The following is a 19,165-nucleotide window of genomic DNA, read 5'->3' as shown; positions in this document are numbered from 1 at the left end:
CTCGATGCTAACCGGGGCTAGAAACCAACGAGAACAGGAAGAGCTCGTTCCAGGACCGCGCCTCCCCACGGAACTCGAAGCGGCAGCATGAAGTCTTGAGTAGTTTTGTTTCCTCTATCTTCTGGTCAAATACCCATATTTTTTCGTTTCTGGCGCATCTTGTCACGGGTTTCATGGGGATCCGGTTCTGGGCACTTGGTAATCGGTAAGGGTCGGACATGGAAGGCACAAAAAAACGGACTGAGGTTGGTATCTACTAGGACGTGGAATGTTGCAATGTTGCCTATCTCATCATAGGCTAGTTTTAGATAGCGGCGACCCGAATATATTCTCCGTAGCTAGCTTTTCTATGGCCCAACTCTCCACCACGGTCCGGGAGGTAGGTATGTCTAGACAAATGTATTCCGTGTTATTTCTTTGGGAACTGAACGTGCAATTTCCCAGCGGCACCTCTCGCACAAGTCTCGAACAGATAACCACGGGCTCGCTTTTCGCTCCGGCTGTTGCGCCTTGGGGTCGTACGTCATCAGGGCCGTCATTACCTCCCTTCCCACCCCCTTCTCTCTCAAGTCGCCAACCAAAACAGTTGGTTTTGCCCCGGCGGGGGGGGGGGGGGGGAGAGAACTAACATCATTTGCACATCCCGCGCCTCAACTCGGCGGGCGGACACATGCATGCAAGGGCGGAAGGGACCTTTCGCCCTGGGAGTTGGTGAACGGACAGATGGACGGACAGATAGAGTGCTGCTATTCTTGTCGTGCAAGAGCCGAGAGAGGTGTGTGTGCGTGTGTCTGTGTGTGTGTGTCTATCTTGAAACGGGAAGGGGGGGGGGATAGAGGCGGGGTGTATACTCTGCCAGTGGCTTTTCCGTCTCGTCCTCAGTTTCCCTCACCGTCGTTTCCCCCCCGGTGGACAGGGGAGGGGCGTTGGGGGAGGGACAGGATCGAGTGAGAGAGTGGGAGCGGATGGGTGGGTTGCCCCCCCCTTTCCCGAAGCTGTTGGTCCCAGATTTTGAAGTTCTTGAGTTCTGGAGCGGTCTCGGGAAGGGAAGAAAGAGTCGACTGTGGCACGAAGCTTCAGCCCTGCGGCATGCGATGACGGGATGCACATGTGAGAGCTACTCATGGGTTGGGTTGGTTGTACAGAACACGCATACATACCTTACCCATCCAGATAGCTCCCGTCTACATAGTTTTCTGGATAGATCAGGTACCTACCTATGTTGATCAGCTATAATGAAGCTTGGTACGTAAGCTAAGTTCACTCGGCATAGCGTCGGTCAAGCATTGTCTTGGAACGTTGGATGAAAGATGGCAGTCGCGGAACAGCCTCGAGCAGTTGCTCTAGTAAAGAAGGTACGTTGGGAAGGTGCCATAGGCGAGCTATGGAAGGTACGACTACAGAATTGCAAAGGCAAAGCACTGGCAGTTTGCGTTCGTGTGTTCCGCTGTACCTGACCTTCCCGGTTGGTGATCTGAAACAAGAGCTGGGCTTGTTAGCTTCTTCGGATGGACAATTTGGTTAACTTAAGGCCTTTGCGGCACGGCAACATCTTTGGTGGGAGGCGTCTTTGCTTGGCCGATCGACTGCCCCGCGTTCGGCACGGCGACGATGCCCGCGCGCCCGAGATACGGGTTACACGCCGTCGTCACCTTTCCCCTGTGCCTAATTCAGTTGTTTAGTCTTTCTATATTTGATCATGTCTAGACGTTTCGTTTCACGTCGGGTCTCGTCACACTCGGCCCGGGCGTGCTCCTGCCGCGCCGCAAAACTGGATGCAGATGTAAGTGGTACCCTTTCTCCCTAACCTACTTTGTACACTACACTCTTCATTCATCTAGTGTACGCAAGTTAGGTCCCGTATTGAGTAGGGTGAATCTACTAAACTTTACCTCATTAAGACGGCATTATGTTGGGGAATAGCTGTGGAGCCGAAAGTTTGCCCGGCGGCTCGCCCGGACTTCTCTCGTCTCGTCACCATTGTGACCCAAGCCATCTTCCGCTTCGAGGTTCTTCTCACACTCAGCATTGAACGATTGACCGCTTCTCATCATGCTCATCCTCTTCATACTCCGCCTCTTTTTTTCATGCAAGACAAGACGTGCAGCTTCCACGTCACCGTCCGTTTCCTTTTGGAACTTCTTTGATGTACATCCGGCTCTTTCTGCAACCCCGAATCCCGCCTTTTTTTTTTTTTTTTGGGGGGGGGGGGGGGGAGGGGGGGCCGAAAACACTGGTTCGCCGTCTTTCAGCCCTAGTACTGTAGATCCGTACGTGTGAGGACTGCTCTGTAATTCGTCAGGATGCGGATATCCGGCCGGCCGGTACAGGATTACACTACTTGGCAGATTGCTCGAAGGATTCAGACCGCCTTCTCCACCCACGGCCAGCTCGTCCTCCCTGTCCCCCTGTCCCCCTGTTCTCCTGTCCGCCAGTCTACACTCCATACTGGGGGTCTGCCTAGTGTAGGTCACCCGGACCATGCTGATGGGGTATAACTTACATAGTACGGATTACGTAGTAGAGATACACTTGAGTCTCTATATCCATCTATACACTACTGCATATACGCCGTAGTTACGCAACAATCTCACGATAAAAAGGGGCGAGCTCTATACTATTCTTCTCGGTACAAATGATTTGATTTGCTGCATCTGGTAATGATGGTTTCGAGCGAGGGGAGGGGGGCGCTCGGGGAGATCGGACGAACAAGGCTCTGGCCAATTGCGCGGATGTTGCAAGCGACGGTAAGGAGGGGGGAAAGTCTCCGTATTGCTCTGCTATTTCCCCGATCCGTGGCTCGTGTTCAGTTGCTGTGTGCCACGAAGTACAGGAGTGTATCGTAACTATGTAATGTACAGTACATACATACATACGTCTGTACTCCGTACACTCCCCTCTGTTGTTTTTTATTCCATTTGTTTCTTGGCCTTGCTCCGCGGCCGTTGCCTCGCCGCGCGCCTTGCCGCTCGCCTCGGTTTCTGGTTAAACTTGCAGCACGGCAGCAGCGCGACAAACTTCTCATTGGAAGGGCTGCGAAGCCTGTGTTCTCTCGCCTTGTCTCAACCCATCCATGTCTTTGGCGTGCTCCGGAGAAAGGGGAAAGGGGATCACAAAAGCAGCTCCCGTCGGCGGCGGAGCCCCCTTGCGAGGCTGTGCCGACCTGGCCGCACCGAAACGCGGCCGGGACTCGAGCCCACTCTCGGACCAACCGGGCCTCCGGCTCCTCGAGGTCGCGATGCGAGACGACGCCGCCGACTGAACGAACCCGGGCAACCGGGACTGGACGGTCCTGTAGCACCGCCATCCAAGTACCCTTTTTTCCGTTAGTTTTTTTTTTTTTTTTCCCCTTTTTTTTCCCTCGCTGTGGCTGTTCAGGCCTCTTCCAACGGCCACTTGAGCCATGACAGATCCGCTCAGACGGCTCGCTCTCCGGCTTCTACTCCCAACGATAGCTTCCCCCCTCCTCTGCTTCCTTACTCACACGCCCTGAACACTATACTTCTCAGAGGCCACAGGCGTTGTTGCATAGCATCGCGGCCTGACTGCCCCACGTCGGCCGCGGCCGACACAGTCTACCGGGATGGCCCGAGTCTTGGGCCCGGATATACCGTCTAAGGGATACTCAAGTCAGTGAATAGGGTATATGGCGTGCATATGTGAGGCTTGGATGGTCTACGTCCGCAATATCCAGCCTCCCCTCCCCCTCCCCTTTCCTTCCCTAGGTCCAGTTATGCCCTTGAATCGCCACGCTGGGGAAGCATCCATTGACTCTCTACGAACGATATCTTTCCCACAGAAGGATGACGGTATCTGCGCCTCCCAAAAGGGAAACATGGCACTAGACTCCTTCACCGTTTACTCAAGTAGCAGGTTAGATGGTGGGCGGCGCAAGCCCATGACACCCACATCAGCCGCTCTCCCCGTTTTGTCGATTTTGCGATCCCTAGCTATCTTTTTTCACCGTAGTTGACCGGCCAGTGGCGGTGGACTGCATTGTATCAAGGACAGGGCCGCGAATGGCGGGGGCCACGTTCTCCCTCGACCCCCGTATAAATCCCCCATCCACCCTTTTTCGGGTCGCCCTTTTCTTTCCTTGCTCGCCCCGCCTGTTCCCTGGTAACGAGTCATGACTGAGGAAAACCAAGCAAAACGTCTGCCCCTCGGAAAAGTGCGGCAGGCCCAACGACCTTGGGTGTGTGCTGATCTCCCCTCAGCGCGCTTGTACCTGCGTCTACACTGGTTACCGAACTGGTGGTGAACAAAGTATGTCCAACAAACCCGCCGAACTCCCGGTAAAGAAGAGCCAGAGAGAGCCAATCAACTGAACCGGCACCGGCACCGGCGCAGAGCACAAGCGCCCGGCATCCACTTCTGGGGAGAGGGGGATTGGGGGAAATGGGGGATGGGAAGCGGACAGGGGGGCTGGCCTCCTCAAAACCAACCCCCCTTTTCTCCCCTTCGAGGCACATCCCCCGGCTCTGCCCTACCGGGTGAAGAAGAACCCCACTCCTGCATGTCTTGTAGGATCCAAGTAGGATCCAAGCGCGGACTTAACAATGCCTCGTCTATGATGTATGCATGTCCATACACGACACAGAAGGAGCCCCCTCCATCCGCGGTATCCTCGTGCGCGGTAGTGACAACTGTCCAACACAACAGGTTCGAAGGAGGTGACGATGGTTTCAAGCTATCCCCTCCCCCCTCCCCCCAACCCCAAACCAAGGTATGCTACTGGTGGAGTGGAGTGGACAATGAAACGTCTCTTCTCTCTTCCTCTTGGCCGGTGGCGATTTCCACTACTCCAGTGCACTTCACCCGAAGTACTGTACAAGCGCGGGATGACGGGAATGATGCCGCAACGGCGAGCAGGGGAGAAGGGGGGAAAGGGGCGCGGAGAGACACTAGCGTGTAGAGTGTGTATATACGTATGTACAGTACAGTACATACATACATGTGCCAGTTCCAGGTTCAGGGGTGGAAGGGGGGAGAGTTTGGGCTTCAACTAGGATGCCTTGATCCCTGTGTGTAGTGTAGCGTAGGGCTGGGGGATCCATCATCCGTGCTGATCCGAGTGACCGGAGGGGAGGGGACGATTGGAAGGAAGATCAATGGCCCGGGAGACGAGGCGCAGAAGGAGGAGATGGGATTCGTGATCGGACGACGCCAGCCCATGGGTAGGTGATCCGTCAGATACGACACTACTCTTACACAGTAGTGTTCCCTGCCTTGGCCTATCCAGTGGGCCGCAAAACGCGACGGGAAGGCCCTCGTTTGTTTACACTTTGCGGGTGCTAACACGTGCAGGGTGATGATGGCCCGTGAAGGTCCTCATGCCAGCATGTCATTCCAAATCATCGACTGCATGGCAAATTAGGCTTCCTTGGATCTACTAGTAGACCCTACAATGTAACTATCTACGAGTAAGCACACGTCTTCAATGGCGAGACATGCTAGGGCCCTCTGTTCAAAGGAAGCACCGAACTCTTCCGCAACCGTCCGCAAACTTGGTTGGAGGAGAGGCGGGCGGGCGAAGAGCGGTCAGTTCTGGCCCTACGCAGGACGCGCATATACACCGGTGCCGACGGACACGTTCTTCCTTCAACCCCTGGCCCGTTTCCTTTTCCCTTCCCCCCGCCCTGCCAGCAGCTGCGCAAGAAATGTGTGCTCGACAAGGGCAACCACGTTACCGCCGGCCCACCGTGAGCAGTTCACTACATGCTAACGGCTCGAGCATAGACTCGGCTACACTCCCTCCCCCCCCCCAACCCCCTCCTCCCCCTCCTCTAACGTTGATCCGTGGAGCGTAGTGTACCCAAACCCTTGGTTCTGGGAGACGAGGATGGCATTCCGCTCGTGAAAGTGGTTCCCCACTCCCTGCTCTGCGATTTTGGCAAAGCCGCAAGACGAGCCGGGAGGCAGGAGATTGAACGGGAGCGGGCGAAAGAGGAGAGCCTTGGGAAAGAAGATAGCATATCGTCGCAAAGAAAGAAAGAAAGAAAGAAAGAAAGGGGAAAGGGGAAAGGGGAAAGGGGAAAAAAGAGCAAGCAACAGCAAGCGGACTGGAGTCGACTCAGGGAGAGCAAAACAACACGGACTCTGGCCTCTCTTCCATCCAAATGGCGGCATCAAAATCGATCGGCAGAGCCGTGGACAAACAACGCGCGGAGTGAGGAGGACGCTTGTCACTGAGCTTCCCTGCTATATACACTGCGGTTGAAGAAGCAAGAAGGGGGAAGCGGGCTCCGGTGTCCGGGGTTCGGGTTGGCTGAGGACCATCACAGTACACTAGGGTCCCGCTGTGGCACTCACACGTGCCAGAAGAGAGAACAGGCTCTTTCGACACAGGGGACTCCCTGAAACCCCGAACGGGCTCTGCTGGAGCGAACCGGGGGTCCGGTTTTAGCAAGGGTTAGGGGAAGGGGCGGGAGATGTGTGCTCGCAAGGTACAAGTAACCTGAGAACCTGCAGCAGGAGATGCGAAAACTAAAGTTTTGTCGACCTGGAGCAGACTTTTGAGTGCTCGAGGGGATTGTCCAATCATTACATCGGTTCTCTGATGGGAAAGTGGGCGGTTGTTCGAGCTGGCCCAATGAGATGCGCGCCAGGGGTCCGCCCCGCGGATCTGGCTTACCAAGCGGCAGTGCGGAACCACGATTCATCAGGCGACCGGGATCTCGCGAGCAGAGTCTCCACCTTGGGCTGGATAAGACTGTAATAGTAACTGTTCCGCAGTAGCGTAGTAATCCGAAACTGCAGGGTACGCTAATAACGCGGTCCACTACAACTAGTGTACGGAAAACACAGGACGGTAACAGAGTGTATTGTGATGCACTCCACCGTTGCGCTTCGTTACTTCCGCGCGGATAGGAATCAGCCGCCTTCGGCCCAAGCATCAAAAAAAAAAAAAAAAAAAAAAAAAAAAAAAAAAAAAGAAGCGCCAAAGATCTGCGGGAGATGCTTGGCCTTTGTACATACGGTGGACCAGCCCCGTTCTACGCACGCACCCACGCACGAACACGAGCATGGCCACCCGGAGCATCATCATCATCATCATCATCATCATCACGCCCACATTCCGGGAAGGGGAGGAAGGGATAATAAGAAATGGTAACTGACCAATGCTTGGCGCCGTGCATCCTTCTGCTTCGGATGCTGCCTGGGAGCCCAACGTAAGAGCGATGCAGCGCATGCTTAACGGATGAAGTCGTGTTTGTACGCAAGCATTGTACACAAAGCACTGCGTTAGGGAGTTGTAGGAGTAGTTAGGTCCGTGTTGACGATTCGTACCGAGTGCATACTTGGTATGTATGTATGTACAGTACATACATGTACATAGTATGTGAAGTACGCGGCAGTGCCAAGCGAGGGTAGTCTACAAGTATGTATTCTGCGCAAACCAGGTAGGTACCTTACAAAGTCTACTTATGTATGTATGTCCCAGACTAGTACACCATAATTGTACTCCCTACGGGCAGCGCGAAAGACAAGCTTGCCAAACGGTCACTTTTAACCGGCGAAATTACAATGTGCCCGCCTCCCGCAACCATCCCGGTCCGTGGCGGCTCTGCTCAGCGGCCGTATTTGCGCGAGTCATCAACGAGCATCCATCAACTTCGGCCCGCCTGTTTCTTCTTCTTCGGCAAGAGGCATCCCGTATGTACGGGCCGAAGAGCTATATACAACGCTATATAATGTAGCTACTATATGTACGTGCGGCAGCAGCTGCACAACTCAGTGTGCAGAATCTGGTCGGGGACGGGAGCGGCCCATGTGATGATGGGCGCGCGCTGCAGAAGCCGGCAGCTCGTCGCCACAGTTGCACAGCCGCCGCGGGAGTGCAAAGATGCAATGTCCCTGAGGTGGTGGTGGAGGTCGGTGGTCGGAAGGGGTCTTGTGCCTGCTGTTCTTTAGTTCCACGACCCCACCCCCGCGTCAGGTTGTACATACCTATGTACAATTTTTGCCCGGCCGAAGACTTTCGGGCGCTGTAAGGTACGTCGCATACGTATAACTACAACACAACACTGCGCCGGGTATTTGGCACGAACGCCAGGATGCGCCCAACTCGCCAAGAACAGCCGTTCAGTGGAGACAACACATGACCGCAGTGGCTACGGAAAGGTTGCCGTGGTGGAGAGCAGGGAACAGGTCATGGACCAGACCCACATGAAAAGACACCACGGAAACCGGGGGATGTCTTCCGCGGCTGGTGTAGTGGGCATTGCTGTCCGCCGTTGTGCTGTCTACTAGTACTTGCAGTAACTTAGTGCACACTACTACGCTCTTTTACCGATCGGAGCCCCAAACCAGACTAGAAGACGGCCCGGGTCTGGCCCGCCCTCGGACCACTCCCTGGCAGAGTGTCAAAGAGTCAAAATGCCATCCTCCCTTTGCGTGTATCAAGTTGGCGACCAACATTGAGAGCGAGCAAGCCGGAGGAGACCTTGACGGCGAAACGAACGCGATGCGGGGCCAGGAGGGCGCGGGAAAAGTAGGGGACGCCTCGTCATCTCATGTCGCGTTGCAATCAGCCGGAGTCGCCTGACTGACTGACGTGTCTAAACCACATCAGGCAAAAGGGTGGCCAGCGGTTCCGTTCTGCTGGGATCGGTCGGCGGCTGCGCGGTGATTTTATGCACATGCCAATGTGTGGTATATCCGTGTCGTTTGAGCACTGGCCCTCCAAGTCCAAGCTAGCGTAGCATGTCTGTCTCTCCGAGGTAAATTGGCGATTGGAAGAGGAAGGACGCCGAACCGAAGAACGTTACATACATGCGAGACATTCAGTTCTTGCGCACCTTGAGGACGGACAAGACAATGGTCGGAAATTCGGATGGGGAGGCCGGCAATAAGGCCAAGCTTGGTTGCGGATATGCGCACTCCCGTTGTCGTTCGCCATCCCGAAGCACTCCAGATGCGGCGGGCGCAGAGTCGCTGGGAAGGGTTCCTGGATATTCGAGGCGATGTTGGCTCACATGTCAAAGTCTTTTGCGACAGCTTGATCTTGCCTGTGGCCCCCCCCCCCCCAAACTCTGCCACAGGGCTTAGCCGCGAAGCATCTGGTCGCAAGAATTGGTCGTCGCCACCGTCACAGAATCAGTACTTCCCTGGCGCAGCGTCTGCACCAAGTAGCATGTTGCTCCCTGACCCACCGAGTAGAGAATCGGCCCATCATCAAATGGAGTGTGAAGTTGTGGTGTATCACAGCACATGCTTGGTAGTAGGAGATAGTAGTATTCCTCCCCCATCTGCTGCTCGCGCGTCATGGCGAGCTGCCGTGCCACCCCGGAACTGGATGGCCCGATTTGATCGGAGTCTCGAGTCAAAATAGGGAAGAGACCTTTTCAGCGTCTGGCGGTCTTGATTGACGGAGTAGCGAAAGAGAGTTTCTTTCCATCTACCGCTACGCTAGCCTGCATCTCAGCGTAGTTGACGTTTGCCCCGGTTTCCGGTTTCCTTTTACTTCTCTCCCTTATTTTTCCTGTTTGTCAAAGCGGGCGACAAGGATCCGATGGTGTCGTGAGTAGTCAAGGTATGCCCCGTGCTTGTTCGACCACGCTTTCGTAAAGTGCAATCGGCGCGGCTGGAGGGAACTGTTGATTGTGAATCTTGCCGAGGTTGAAGGGTGTTGGTGCTCGAGCTGCGTGGTTGCCGTCTTCGCGCCCAATCCCCATACGCAATAAGCGCGCTGGTGGTGGCTCCAGATCTTGTTGGTGTGCTGTGCCGGTCGGTGATTGACAAGGGAAGGAGGGGCTATCCGTTCGATCTGCACCTCCAGCCCAGCTAATCCGCCCTTTCCCTCAGGGCACACTGCACCTTCCCTCTGAACGCTCGTCACCTCTGCTTTCGGCCAAAGGCAATTCGCCTAATAAGGTCTAGCGCGGACCCGACGGAATGGTAAGACATGCGATTGGCTCACTGGACGAATTTTGTGCTGGGCACCGCCAATTACAGATCGACAATCCAAGCACAATGTTGAAGCGCGCACCACCCCCCCGCTCCAAAAAGCCCTGCATGTGGATATTGTAGTAGTATGTATGTACACTACAAGCACATATACTAGTACAGTTGTAGGGTACACGTTATAGCACCCTACCTAGTATGGGAACCTCCTGGCTCGATCGACGACAGCGCATGCAACCGAGTGTTTTATGTCCTTGTATTTCCTGCCGACAGGACAACTACGCAGTCGCTGTTGCACCTGCGGTGATGAAAGTGACTTCATTTCAAGGCACAAGTTGGCTTATTTTTTTTTCGAGCAGGCGTGTCCGGCCGAAATTTCCCGTGCTGAAGCCTGAAATCCACGATGCTGGGAAGGTGCCAGGGTATCCGCTGCAGCATGCAGCACAGCACCATTTGTAGAATGTTCGCAGAAACATTCGAGTCCATGATGGCCCTCGTTTGGTAGTGGTTCCATAGTAAATGTGCACGAATCGTACAGTGCCTCATGCTTCGAGTACCAGGATTACTGTCGCAACCGTGAGTCAGGGATATGGAACTGAGGTTACAATACACTAGTTATCCGTAAACCGTATCATAAAACGGCTGCTGTGCCCGCGAGTACACTATGACGGCCGTTTCTTATTTCGCTAGTGCTTGATGTCCGAGCAGAAAAAAAATTGAAAATACGCAACGGACACGATCATAGAGAGAGGTGAAGAAGTTCTCAGATACTCACTTGCTTGGCAACATTAGCCAAAGCGTCAATGCCGGCTACCGATTTGTACATCGCACGCACAGTGTACCATGTAATGTTAAGGAACCCCGGCAGGTGCCGCCCCTGCCGCATGCCACTTACCCGTTCTGAGCTCTCCTACATACACATAGTAGTTCTTCCCTCCTTGGTTCGTTTGGGTAGCACAGCCTCGACTTAGTCCCCACTAAAATTCATACGCGCGGGCACAGTTGTTTCATTGCCATAGCTATCCGAGCTGCCCTGCGAGGTACAACACATGCTGGGCAGTTTTCGGGCTGGCTGCAGCCCTTCTCAGCCCAAGCGTCCGCCTGGTCTGTTTTTCGGGCCGCTGCACCCTTGGTGCGTTGTAGATCTGAACCACGAACCCCCCCGCTATTGCTGCTCCGTGCTTTGGCTCCTTGGCCTATGCTCCTACAAGGAATGATGGTGGGTTTGTATCCGTATGTACAGTACCCGCATTTCAAGAAAAGTAACCCGAGCAAGATACTTCCTTCCAATTACATTTTAGGGCAAAACCCGCGTACCCCCCGGGTTTTTTTCCCCTCAGGAATCGGCGAATATCGTTACCCTGATACCTGAATCCTGAGCCACCCCGGGCCCCAGATTTCGCAGCCCACATCAGTGCCAAATTAGCAATGGCCGATGCTGACCCCGGCAATTGGTTGGGCTTCGCCCCCAAACTCGCTCGCCCGGCGCTACAGTAAGCAGCAGTGCGCTGGCAGCGATTGAAGAGTTGTCGAGCTCGGAAGAGGTACCTCGAAAGCCGCGTTAAAGGCGTCTTTACCAGGCTCCGAGTCGAGCCAATTTGGCTTCATCTCAACCAACAAAGAATACGGAACCGCGCGGCGGCTATTCTCGCAGGGGGAGTTCCCGCATAGAGCGAGAATGACGCCTTCTTCTCCGCCATCTGCCCACCCCCTCGCCTTCTTCCCATGCCGGCTGGCCTGGGCCGTGGGGTAGGTTTCGTCGCCCACTGCATGGTACTGTACACTACATGGTTACAATGGACGGCAGAACTGCCCACATGCCACCGCCGTCGATACTTGCGGTATGTATTCGGAGTGCGCAGTGCATCCATTCACTCGAATGCTCCACTTCCCCGAGAGGAAGCAAGACGGGACTGACCTTGTCCGTCTCCCTTCGGCCAGCGAGGGTTCAGCGCTGAATGCCGAGCGAGCAAGCTATTTTCCTCAATTTATCCAGTCGCGCTGGCGAACATCTGGCAGCCTGGCCCGATCCCGCCTGGAGGAGTCATACATATTGTGTATGTAGGGCATGCTTTCCCAGGCATCAACAGATGGTGTGTGGGAACAGCTTCGGACACCTGCGTACCTAAGAGGATAGCGCGGCTCTGCCGACCGTTGGCATGATCTTCAACTAAGCCGACGGCCCCGGGCAGCGGAACGCCTCGGCGATGGCCCTTGGGGTCGTTGAGAAGGGAAGAGGGAAAAAAAAGCCTACACTAGGGCGCGTCAAGAGGTCGCAGCTGGTACAAGCCTCAACCAGCACAGAGAAGCTAGCTCTCGTGGACGGACGTACGTGCATCCATACTTTAATGAGTAAGTACATACATACATGGACAATACGGATCACACTGCGCAGGATATACGCATACATACACTACAGCACCAGCGCTGCCGGGGATTGAGCTGTCCTAGAATGGCAGGTTCCAACTAATACCCTGCCATGGTCGCGCGAAATCAGCACCGTCTTGTTACTTGCGTGCCGTACACAGTTTCTAAACGGTCGGCGCCTAACACACCAGTCAGACTTATGGTGACGGCAAAGTACTGCGTATCAGGGTACGAATAGAGTGGCAGGGGTGGGGGAGAAGGGTAGGTAGGGGGGGGGGGGGGTGTGGGGTGGGTGAAGGGGGTGTGCATGGGCTTCGAGCTTCACCCTTCCCCTTCCCCCTCGGGTGTGTATGTACACTACTGTGTACAGACTCGCCCGCATCTGTTGCGCAGGGGTCGGCTGCCTTTTTGTCTAGATTTGAACCTTGGGAGGGCGCTCATTCAACATGGGTAATTTTTTTGCTGGCCACCCGTGTTTCTGGAACGCGGGAGCGGAAGAGCGATGCACGCTCGCTTTTTTGCTACATCTACTGCGACCTCCCAATCGCCCTCTGCCTACTTCTACCTCTGTTTCCGTCCCACGCCGTTCCTCGGAAGACTCCTCCTCCTCCTCCTCACGGATATTAGCTGGCTTTCTTGACTTTGCCTGTCAGGTCAGCCTCACTTCTGTCTCAAACGTTCCCCAGTTCCTTCAACGCCGCACCCTGCCCCACAGCCGGGCCGCACTCAGACTGCCGACCAAGATCACTTAAGGTCAGCCTCTTCCTTAGCTTCCTGGGCTCCCAGGGCTCCCATGGGATCTGTGCACACACCGGGGCGAGGAGGCGAGACACATATCTACAATAGATCAGCGCATTCTCCCCTCCTGGATCCGGTGCTCTTTCAGATCTCATCATCCCTGGTTCGCCCCGTTCTTTGGTATTTGGAAGAATAAAACAAGACCAAAGAGAAGCAGCTTGAAGAAGCGCATACAAAGCGGGAACCCAAGAACCAGTGGCTAAAACATGGATCTCGACAGGCAGGACGAAATCGAATCGCCCGTGATCGAGGACTTCCTCGACTGCGACCAACTCTTCTCAGACTCGGACGGCGACAGCTCTGGCAGTCCCCCGCCCAAGAAGACGCCTGGACGCCTTCACATCCCGGTTGACATGTCAAGCACCCAGTACATGACGTCCGGCGCCCACCACCCGGAGCGGTCTCAGATGGACGGCTTGCCAATCTGCACCAGCGGTCCCCAAACAGGTGCCTACCACTCGGGCGAGCTAGACCCCTATAGCGCAGTAGGTTTGCCCGCCCGGAGTCGCCCCCTTTGTTTTTGGGAAGGGGGGGAATAAGTTCTGCTCCGCCACTCACCACCGCTTCGTGCCGTTGCAGGTCTCTGGCGTCTCGTCATTCAATTACCCCGCGGCTGCTGATCCGAGTCTTCTGACTCCCGCGTCCAGCTCGGGGAGCCCCCCTCTGCCGCACAAGCAGTCGGTCAAGCCGATGCGGAACTACCACCAATCGACCCTGCCATCACAAGCACCCACTCCTCCCGACTCGTCCAGGATGTACGGCTACAACGGCTACGACATGGCTTCCAGCAGCCAGAGTCCGTCCCCCCTGACGGTGAATCCGGCCGTCACTGAGAGCGGGGGATTCATGCCGCCTTACATGGCCCACTCGCCTCCCATCAGCCACCATCCTTCCTCGCCCAGGACGGAGATTCCCCCCCCAATCAACCCCTACCTCGGCCATTACACCGTCTCGGGGCCAAACGAGGCCGAGGTGACGCCGCACTCGCTGCAGGACTACCACCCGTACGGCGTCGAGGTTGCGCCGGAAGCATACCTCGCCCAGCAGCGGCAGCAACAGCAGCAGCACCAGCAGCACCACGTCTCGGCCGGCTCGCCGCCCGTGCACCAACGCATGCCTTCGGACGGCGGCGCGACGCCGGACCTGTCACAGCCTCACCCGGCGCAGTTCCGCCCCCACCAGGTCGGCGCCGTCGAGGACCTGCGCGACCCCGGACTGCTTCTCGGGCCGCCCTACCCTCCCGCCGGAGCGCTCAGCCCCGGCCGGAGGGCACAGACGCGCAGGAAGCCGGCGCCAGGGCGCAAGCCGTCCCGCACGCCGCCGAAGACGGCGGCGGCGACGGCAACAACGACGACAACGACCCTCGTAGGATCGGCCGGCGCCAATAGCCAGCTCCAGCCGTCCGAGGACGAGGAGGAGGAGCTCACGCTAAGGGACGACGCGCCCGAGGACGACAAGTACCTGTTCCAGCTCCGCAAGGAGTTCATCTCGGAGAAGGGCAAGGGCATGTGGGAGGAGATGAAGGCCAAGTACTCAGAGAAACACCAAGGCAACTGGGAGAAGGCCGCCCTGCAGATGAAGGTCTCGCGCGCGGTGGCTCGCTACGGAGTCTGGCCAGCGAAAGAGGTATGTGTTTCCTCCGTTTCCTTTTCTTTTTTTCCCCTTTGATATCCGTTACTTCAACCTTTCCGTCTCCCCACTCCTGCCCGTAAAGGGAAGAGACAAAAAAAAGCTGACAATGGATTGGCCCCACACACAGATTGAGCGGCTAAAAGAAGCCTTCGAGTACTTCGAGGAGATGCGGTACCAGTTCATCCTCGCACGGATGAAGGAGAACGGCGGCTGCCGCGTCTGGGACTGGAAGAAACCGCACATTATAGCCATGCTCGTCAAGCTCGGCCTCGAGGAGCCGACGGTCAACGAAAAGACGGGCACCCGCCGGCGCAGGCAAAAGGCGGCGGCGAGGCGGCAGGGCAGCCCCCAGGTCGGCGTCGCCGCCGCTGCTGCCGCCGCCGCCGCCGCCGCTGGAGGTGCTCACCCGGCCATGGGCGACTGGTCCGCCGGGCTCGGCCTGCACCACCCGATGTACCACAGCCACGCGCACCACGTGGCCGCCGGCGCGGCGGCCATGGTTACGGAGGACTTTGGCGGCCCGCCGCAGCTGAGCCCGAAGCAGGAGGAGGACCTCATCAACGAAGTGTTCCGGGACGTCAGGCCCGAGCGCGACCTCAGCTCCGACGACGGCATGGAGGGACTCTCGTACGGCCCCAACAACGGCGACGCCGGCGCGGACCGTCGTCCTTCGACAGCAGCAGCAGCAGCGGGGACAGCAGGGGCCGGGGCCGGGGCACCGCAGAGCGAGCTCAACCACAACCACAACCACCACCATCACCATCACCACCACCACCACCAGGGCAGCACCCGCGTGGCGCGGCAGACATGCGATCAGCAGCTGCTCCAGCACCCTGCTCCTCATCCTGCTCCTCCTTCGCAGATGACCGAGAATCCGTACGCCCCGCAATGATTGGGGGGCCAAAGACAAACCAATACCATGACACGGGAACCGCCTTAAACATCAAGACACACACGAAGTGCAACGTGGAACAAGGGGCTAGGGGGAACAAGTATCACGGGGAATGAATGAACGGGGCGTAATCGGAGTGGGCAACCCGGGCGAATTCTTTCTGGGTCTTTTGCGGGTTCCGGAGTTTCGGTTTTGGGCCGGGAAGAATTTGGGTGACTAGTGTATTCCTGTCTTCTATTTTGCATGGGTTCATCCATCCATCATCGCGTTCTTTTTTCTTCTTACTTGGTCGGCCCCCACCCCCTTTTCGTCCGCCCGGGTCACATAGTCATTTCTCTCGATTTCCCTTCTTTCTCCCTCCTTTTTTGCTGTTTCCATCTCTGGCAGAATAAAGAGACACTTGCTCACGCAGGCTCGCATTCCACACCTCGCTTTCTTCATTACTCTCATTTTTTTTCTTTTGCGTGCCGCTCCCACGTACTTGTCTACCCTTTAGTGGCAATCTTGTTCTCAACCCCCCCCCCCCCCCCCGCCACAATGATCTTCATCGGCAGTGGGCCACCTAAGCAATGAGGCTGCTCTGTTCCTGCATACACCAAGTACCAAGAACGGCGTAAGGTTTCGGCGGCGGCGGCGGCGGCGGCAGCAGCGCCGCAACATCGAAGTGGGTTCTGTTTCGAATTCGAACCGAGCTCCTTCCAGGTTCCACAAACAAACGGGGATGCTCGTCAATTCATGTCGTAGAATGCCTGTCTTCCTCTTTGGGCCCCGCCTTCTTCCACTCCTGCGCCGCGGGGCCGAGGATTAGTAGTGCAAATATTAGTTCCGTTCATTGCTTTCTTACCGATCGGAAGCAAGATGAAGGAAGAACGTCAAGGGCTTCTTGGCCGGCAAACCGTCTTCCACGAATGAAGAGGTCTATCTATCTAGCCCATCAATTTTCCTTTTCATTTTTTTTTTCAATTCCGTCCATCAGGGGCAAAAACGACTGATGATGCAGATATTGTACTGTACGGAATTGCATGTGAAGGCGCTCAATGCAATACACTAGAAAATCCAATTAGGTACCGAATTACTGGAAGGTGGGTAGCTTGGCATCCTAGGAACCGGCGGGCCGCGGGTGCCTGAATCCTCCGAGATACCAGAGATTTCTCGGGTCCCCGCATCCAGCAACCGCGTGACAGCGCCGCACAAGAGCCTTCGCAATTAAAAAAAATTGACCTGTATGTCTGTGAATGTATGTACGGAATTTAGAGCAGGGTCAGATTGTGTCACAGAAGCTCCGCCTACATCATGACCGGGGAAATAGAAATAATCCCGAATGGGAGGATGCGGTATACACTAGCCGGAAGGAAGACGGAATCCTTCGTTTTCTTTACCTTCTTGAGTACTCCGTAATCGAAGAGGATCTGCGACTTGGCGCTGCTTGTTTCGGGGAGGCTGTCTAAGTTCTGACTGTGTCCCGAACCATGTGCTCTCTAAAATTGTGAGAGGTGAGTTCCGTATTACCAGCACGCGTTTCCGGTACGAGTAAGTACGATGTATACTCCAAGGTACTTTAGTAAGTCTGGTGCCTGATGCCTGAGATCTGCAATCCGCCGTTCGGCGAATGGAAGAAGCTACCCCGGCGGGCAGGCAGCAGACCGGATTCCAATCCACCCCGTTCATCAAACTGCGTTAGTTCGTATCCTGTTACACGTGCATTACCGGTACACAGTTAGCTTTACGATCTACGCTATGTGCTAGGTAACTTACCTCGAACCTTATCCACAACGGCGGGTTCTCTCCGGCGTACGGATTACACTAGGTGATGCTTTACGACGTTCCACAGGTGCTTGGAAACTCCAATCCTGGAACAAATATAGAAAGAAGCGGAACCAGGCATGGATTAGTAGAGCAACGGGTGGGAACTAACTGCCTCAATTGAATTGAGACATTGCGAAAACCGACAAACAAGGACTTGACCCAGTCCTTCAACATATGGATACATACAGGCAGATTGTCACTTGAAATCTGAGGTTAATGAAACACGGAATAAAATAACTTCAGGAGAAGAAAGTGTGGCTTGTAAGCGCCGAAGGATCGTGTACCCTTACGGAGGACATTGGTACAAGCACACGACGAAGTTTGCTCATGGTGTTCCCCAGCATACCACGTGCCTAGTCAAGTGACCGAGTGGGACATGCGGCCGTGTGCCGTCTCCTCGGGATCGGCCCGGCAATCGAAAAGAAACCAACCAATCCCGCCCGGGCTGTGACTTGGGGGGAGGGGTGCACTCTCGACAAGGGGGCCAAGAGCGCAAGCGCAGCGGAAGGCGCCAAAAAGAGCGAGCAATTCATCAAGGGGTACGGATAGTAATTGACTGTCCGTCTTGACGCCGCCTTTCCATTACACCGTACCGAAGTGTATGTACAGTACCATGTCTCGTTTAGTTCTCTCGACTAGGGGCCCCCGTTCTCCTCCCTACCACCCTCCCCGGCTTTTTTTTTTTTTTTTTTGAGACATTGTGTTAGGGAAGCCCAGGAACGAGCGGACAAACAAACAAAATAGTCGCCGTTTTCCCCCTTGCAGATCGCCGACAGAGGGCAGCTGCGCAGGCGACGAGGGGCAAAAGAAAGGGGGGGTTGGTTCGCGCAGGGGATCGCGCAGGGGAACAACATTTCAACGGCCACCTTCAAGTTCGCTTATTACCAAGCATAACCTCACCCACTATCTCTACACTACCCACATGGATTTCGGCCCGCTGATGGTCGGAGAGGGGGGGGGGTTCCATGATTGGCAGGTTGATTAGCTGCTTTTAGGATGTGATTCTGAATTTGCGCCGTGGGCAGCGCAGTGTGCTTGCTCAGGCGGCAAGTGCGTGGAACTAACTGAGTTCGAGCTAGCTCTTTCGTCATAAAGGGTACTACTGTACACTCACGAAGCCATTGGAAGGAAAGCCATCCGGTTGGCCCTCCGCACTATGTGCTTGTCACTGCCGGGTTTTACGATGGTACGGGGTAAATGGGAGGGTTGACGGTCTTGTGCTTGTTGATATCTTCGTGGTGTTGATATCTTTCTGGTGAAGTCGGAGGCCCTGCTGCAGACTGGTGACTCTGTCGGTCTCATCTTCAGCTTTCCTCGAGCAATTCAGGAATGCGTGGGGCGCTGATTCGCTTGCTTTCAGGTCCGTTGGTCCGGGTTTGGTAGACGGTGCCATGACGAACTGGTATCCGGGCCGTGGGTGGCTGTTGGAGCGCAGAACAAGCAGTCAACCTCACCACGCGAAGCACGCGGCATACTACCTCGGTCAAGTTCATCTCAGACCTCGTTCCAGGCTGCACGGCTTGGCGCTGTGCCTTGTTTGCACAACCGGGAATCAGCCTCGGTACGACTGATAGAGGCGACTTGTTCATCTCTCGGAGATTTCGGGGGTCAAGAGGGGCCGCAAAAAAGTTCGCGTAGCCCCCCTTTCCCCGGAAAGGAATGGACGGGCATGGGGCGACAAGAAAGGCGCATTGGTGTTGGCGGACGCAGCCGCCCGCCCGGGATTTCAAATCATTGACCGTTTGCGCCCACTCAGACCACAAT

General features: G+C 55.7%; 3 protein-coding genes across 3 annotated transcripts; 2 read left to right on the top strand and 1 right to left on the bottom strand.

The window, feature by feature from the left end:
• Positions 1 to 7,107: 7,107 nt before the first annotated feature.
• MYCTH_2106114 (uncharacterized protein) lies at positions 7,108 to 8,548 on the top strand (the record flags this gene model as incomplete). The annotated part of the gene is made up of 7 exons (XM_003658459.1): positions 7,108 to 7,172; positions 7,295 to 7,304; positions 7,340 to 7,381; positions 7,450 to 7,656; positions 7,723 to 7,874; positions 7,915 to 7,995; positions 8,263 to 8,548. The coding sequence occupies 7 exons, from the start codon at positions 7,108 to 7,110 to the stop codon at positions 8,546 to 8,548; spliced, it is 843 nt and encodes a 280-aa protein (XP_003658507.1).
• Positions 8,549 to 13,031: 4,483 nt separating this feature from the next.
• Positions 13,032 to 15,717, top strand: MYCTH_2294350 (uncharacterized protein). Its single transcript, XM_003658458.1, has 3 exons — positions 13,032 to 13,556; positions 13,651 to 14,697; positions 14,831 to 15,717. Exons 1-3 carry the CDS (start codon positions 13,278 to 13,280, stop codon positions 15,593 to 15,595), a joined length of 2,091 nt encoding a protein of 696 aa, XP_003658506.1. The 5' UTR covers positions 13,032 to 13,277; the 3' UTR covers positions 15,596 to 15,717.
• A 2,828-nt stretch (positions 15,718 to 18,545) lies between these two features.
• Positions 18,546 to 19,016, bottom strand: MYCTH_2294348 (uncharacterized protein). Its single transcript, XM_003658457.1, has one exon. The coding sequence runs from the start codon at positions 18,792 to 18,794 to the stop codon at positions 18,567 to 18,569; it is 228 nt and encodes a 75-aa protein (XP_003658505.1). The 5' UTR covers positions 18,795 to 19,016; the 3' UTR covers positions 18,546 to 18,566.
• Between the last annotated feature and the right edge of the window lie 149 nt (positions 19,017 to 19,165).

The sequence above is a fragment of the Thermothelomyces thermophilus genome, chromosome 1 (genome assembly GCF_000226095.1).
Source record: "Thermothelomyces thermophilus ATCC 42464 chromosome 1, complete sequence".
Taxonomy (NCBI): Eukaryota; Fungi; Ascomycota; class Sordariomycetes; order Sordariales; family Chaetomiaceae; genus Thermothelomyces; species Thermothelomyces thermophilus.
Note: the sequence above shows the minus strand (reverse complement) of the source record. Positions and strands in the feature narration are given on the sequence as shown.

Coding starts and splice junctions, on each gene's coding strand:
- MYCTH_2294350 (XM_003658458.1), top strand. CDS start 13,278: ATGGATCTCGACAGGCAGGACGAAATCGAATCGCCCGTGATCGAGGAC. Junction 13,557..13,650: donor AGCTAGACCCCTATAGCGCA/GTAGGTTTGCCC, acceptor GTGCCGTTGCAG/GTCTCTGGCGTCTCGTCATT. Junction 14,698..14,830: donor GAGTCTGGCCAGCGAAAGAG/GTATGTGTTTCC, acceptor CCCCACACACAG/ATTGAGCGGCTAAAAGAAGC.
- MYCTH_2294348 (XM_003658457.1), bottom strand. CDS start 18,794: ATGGCACCGTCTACCAAACCCGGACCAACGGACCTGAAAGCAAGCGAA.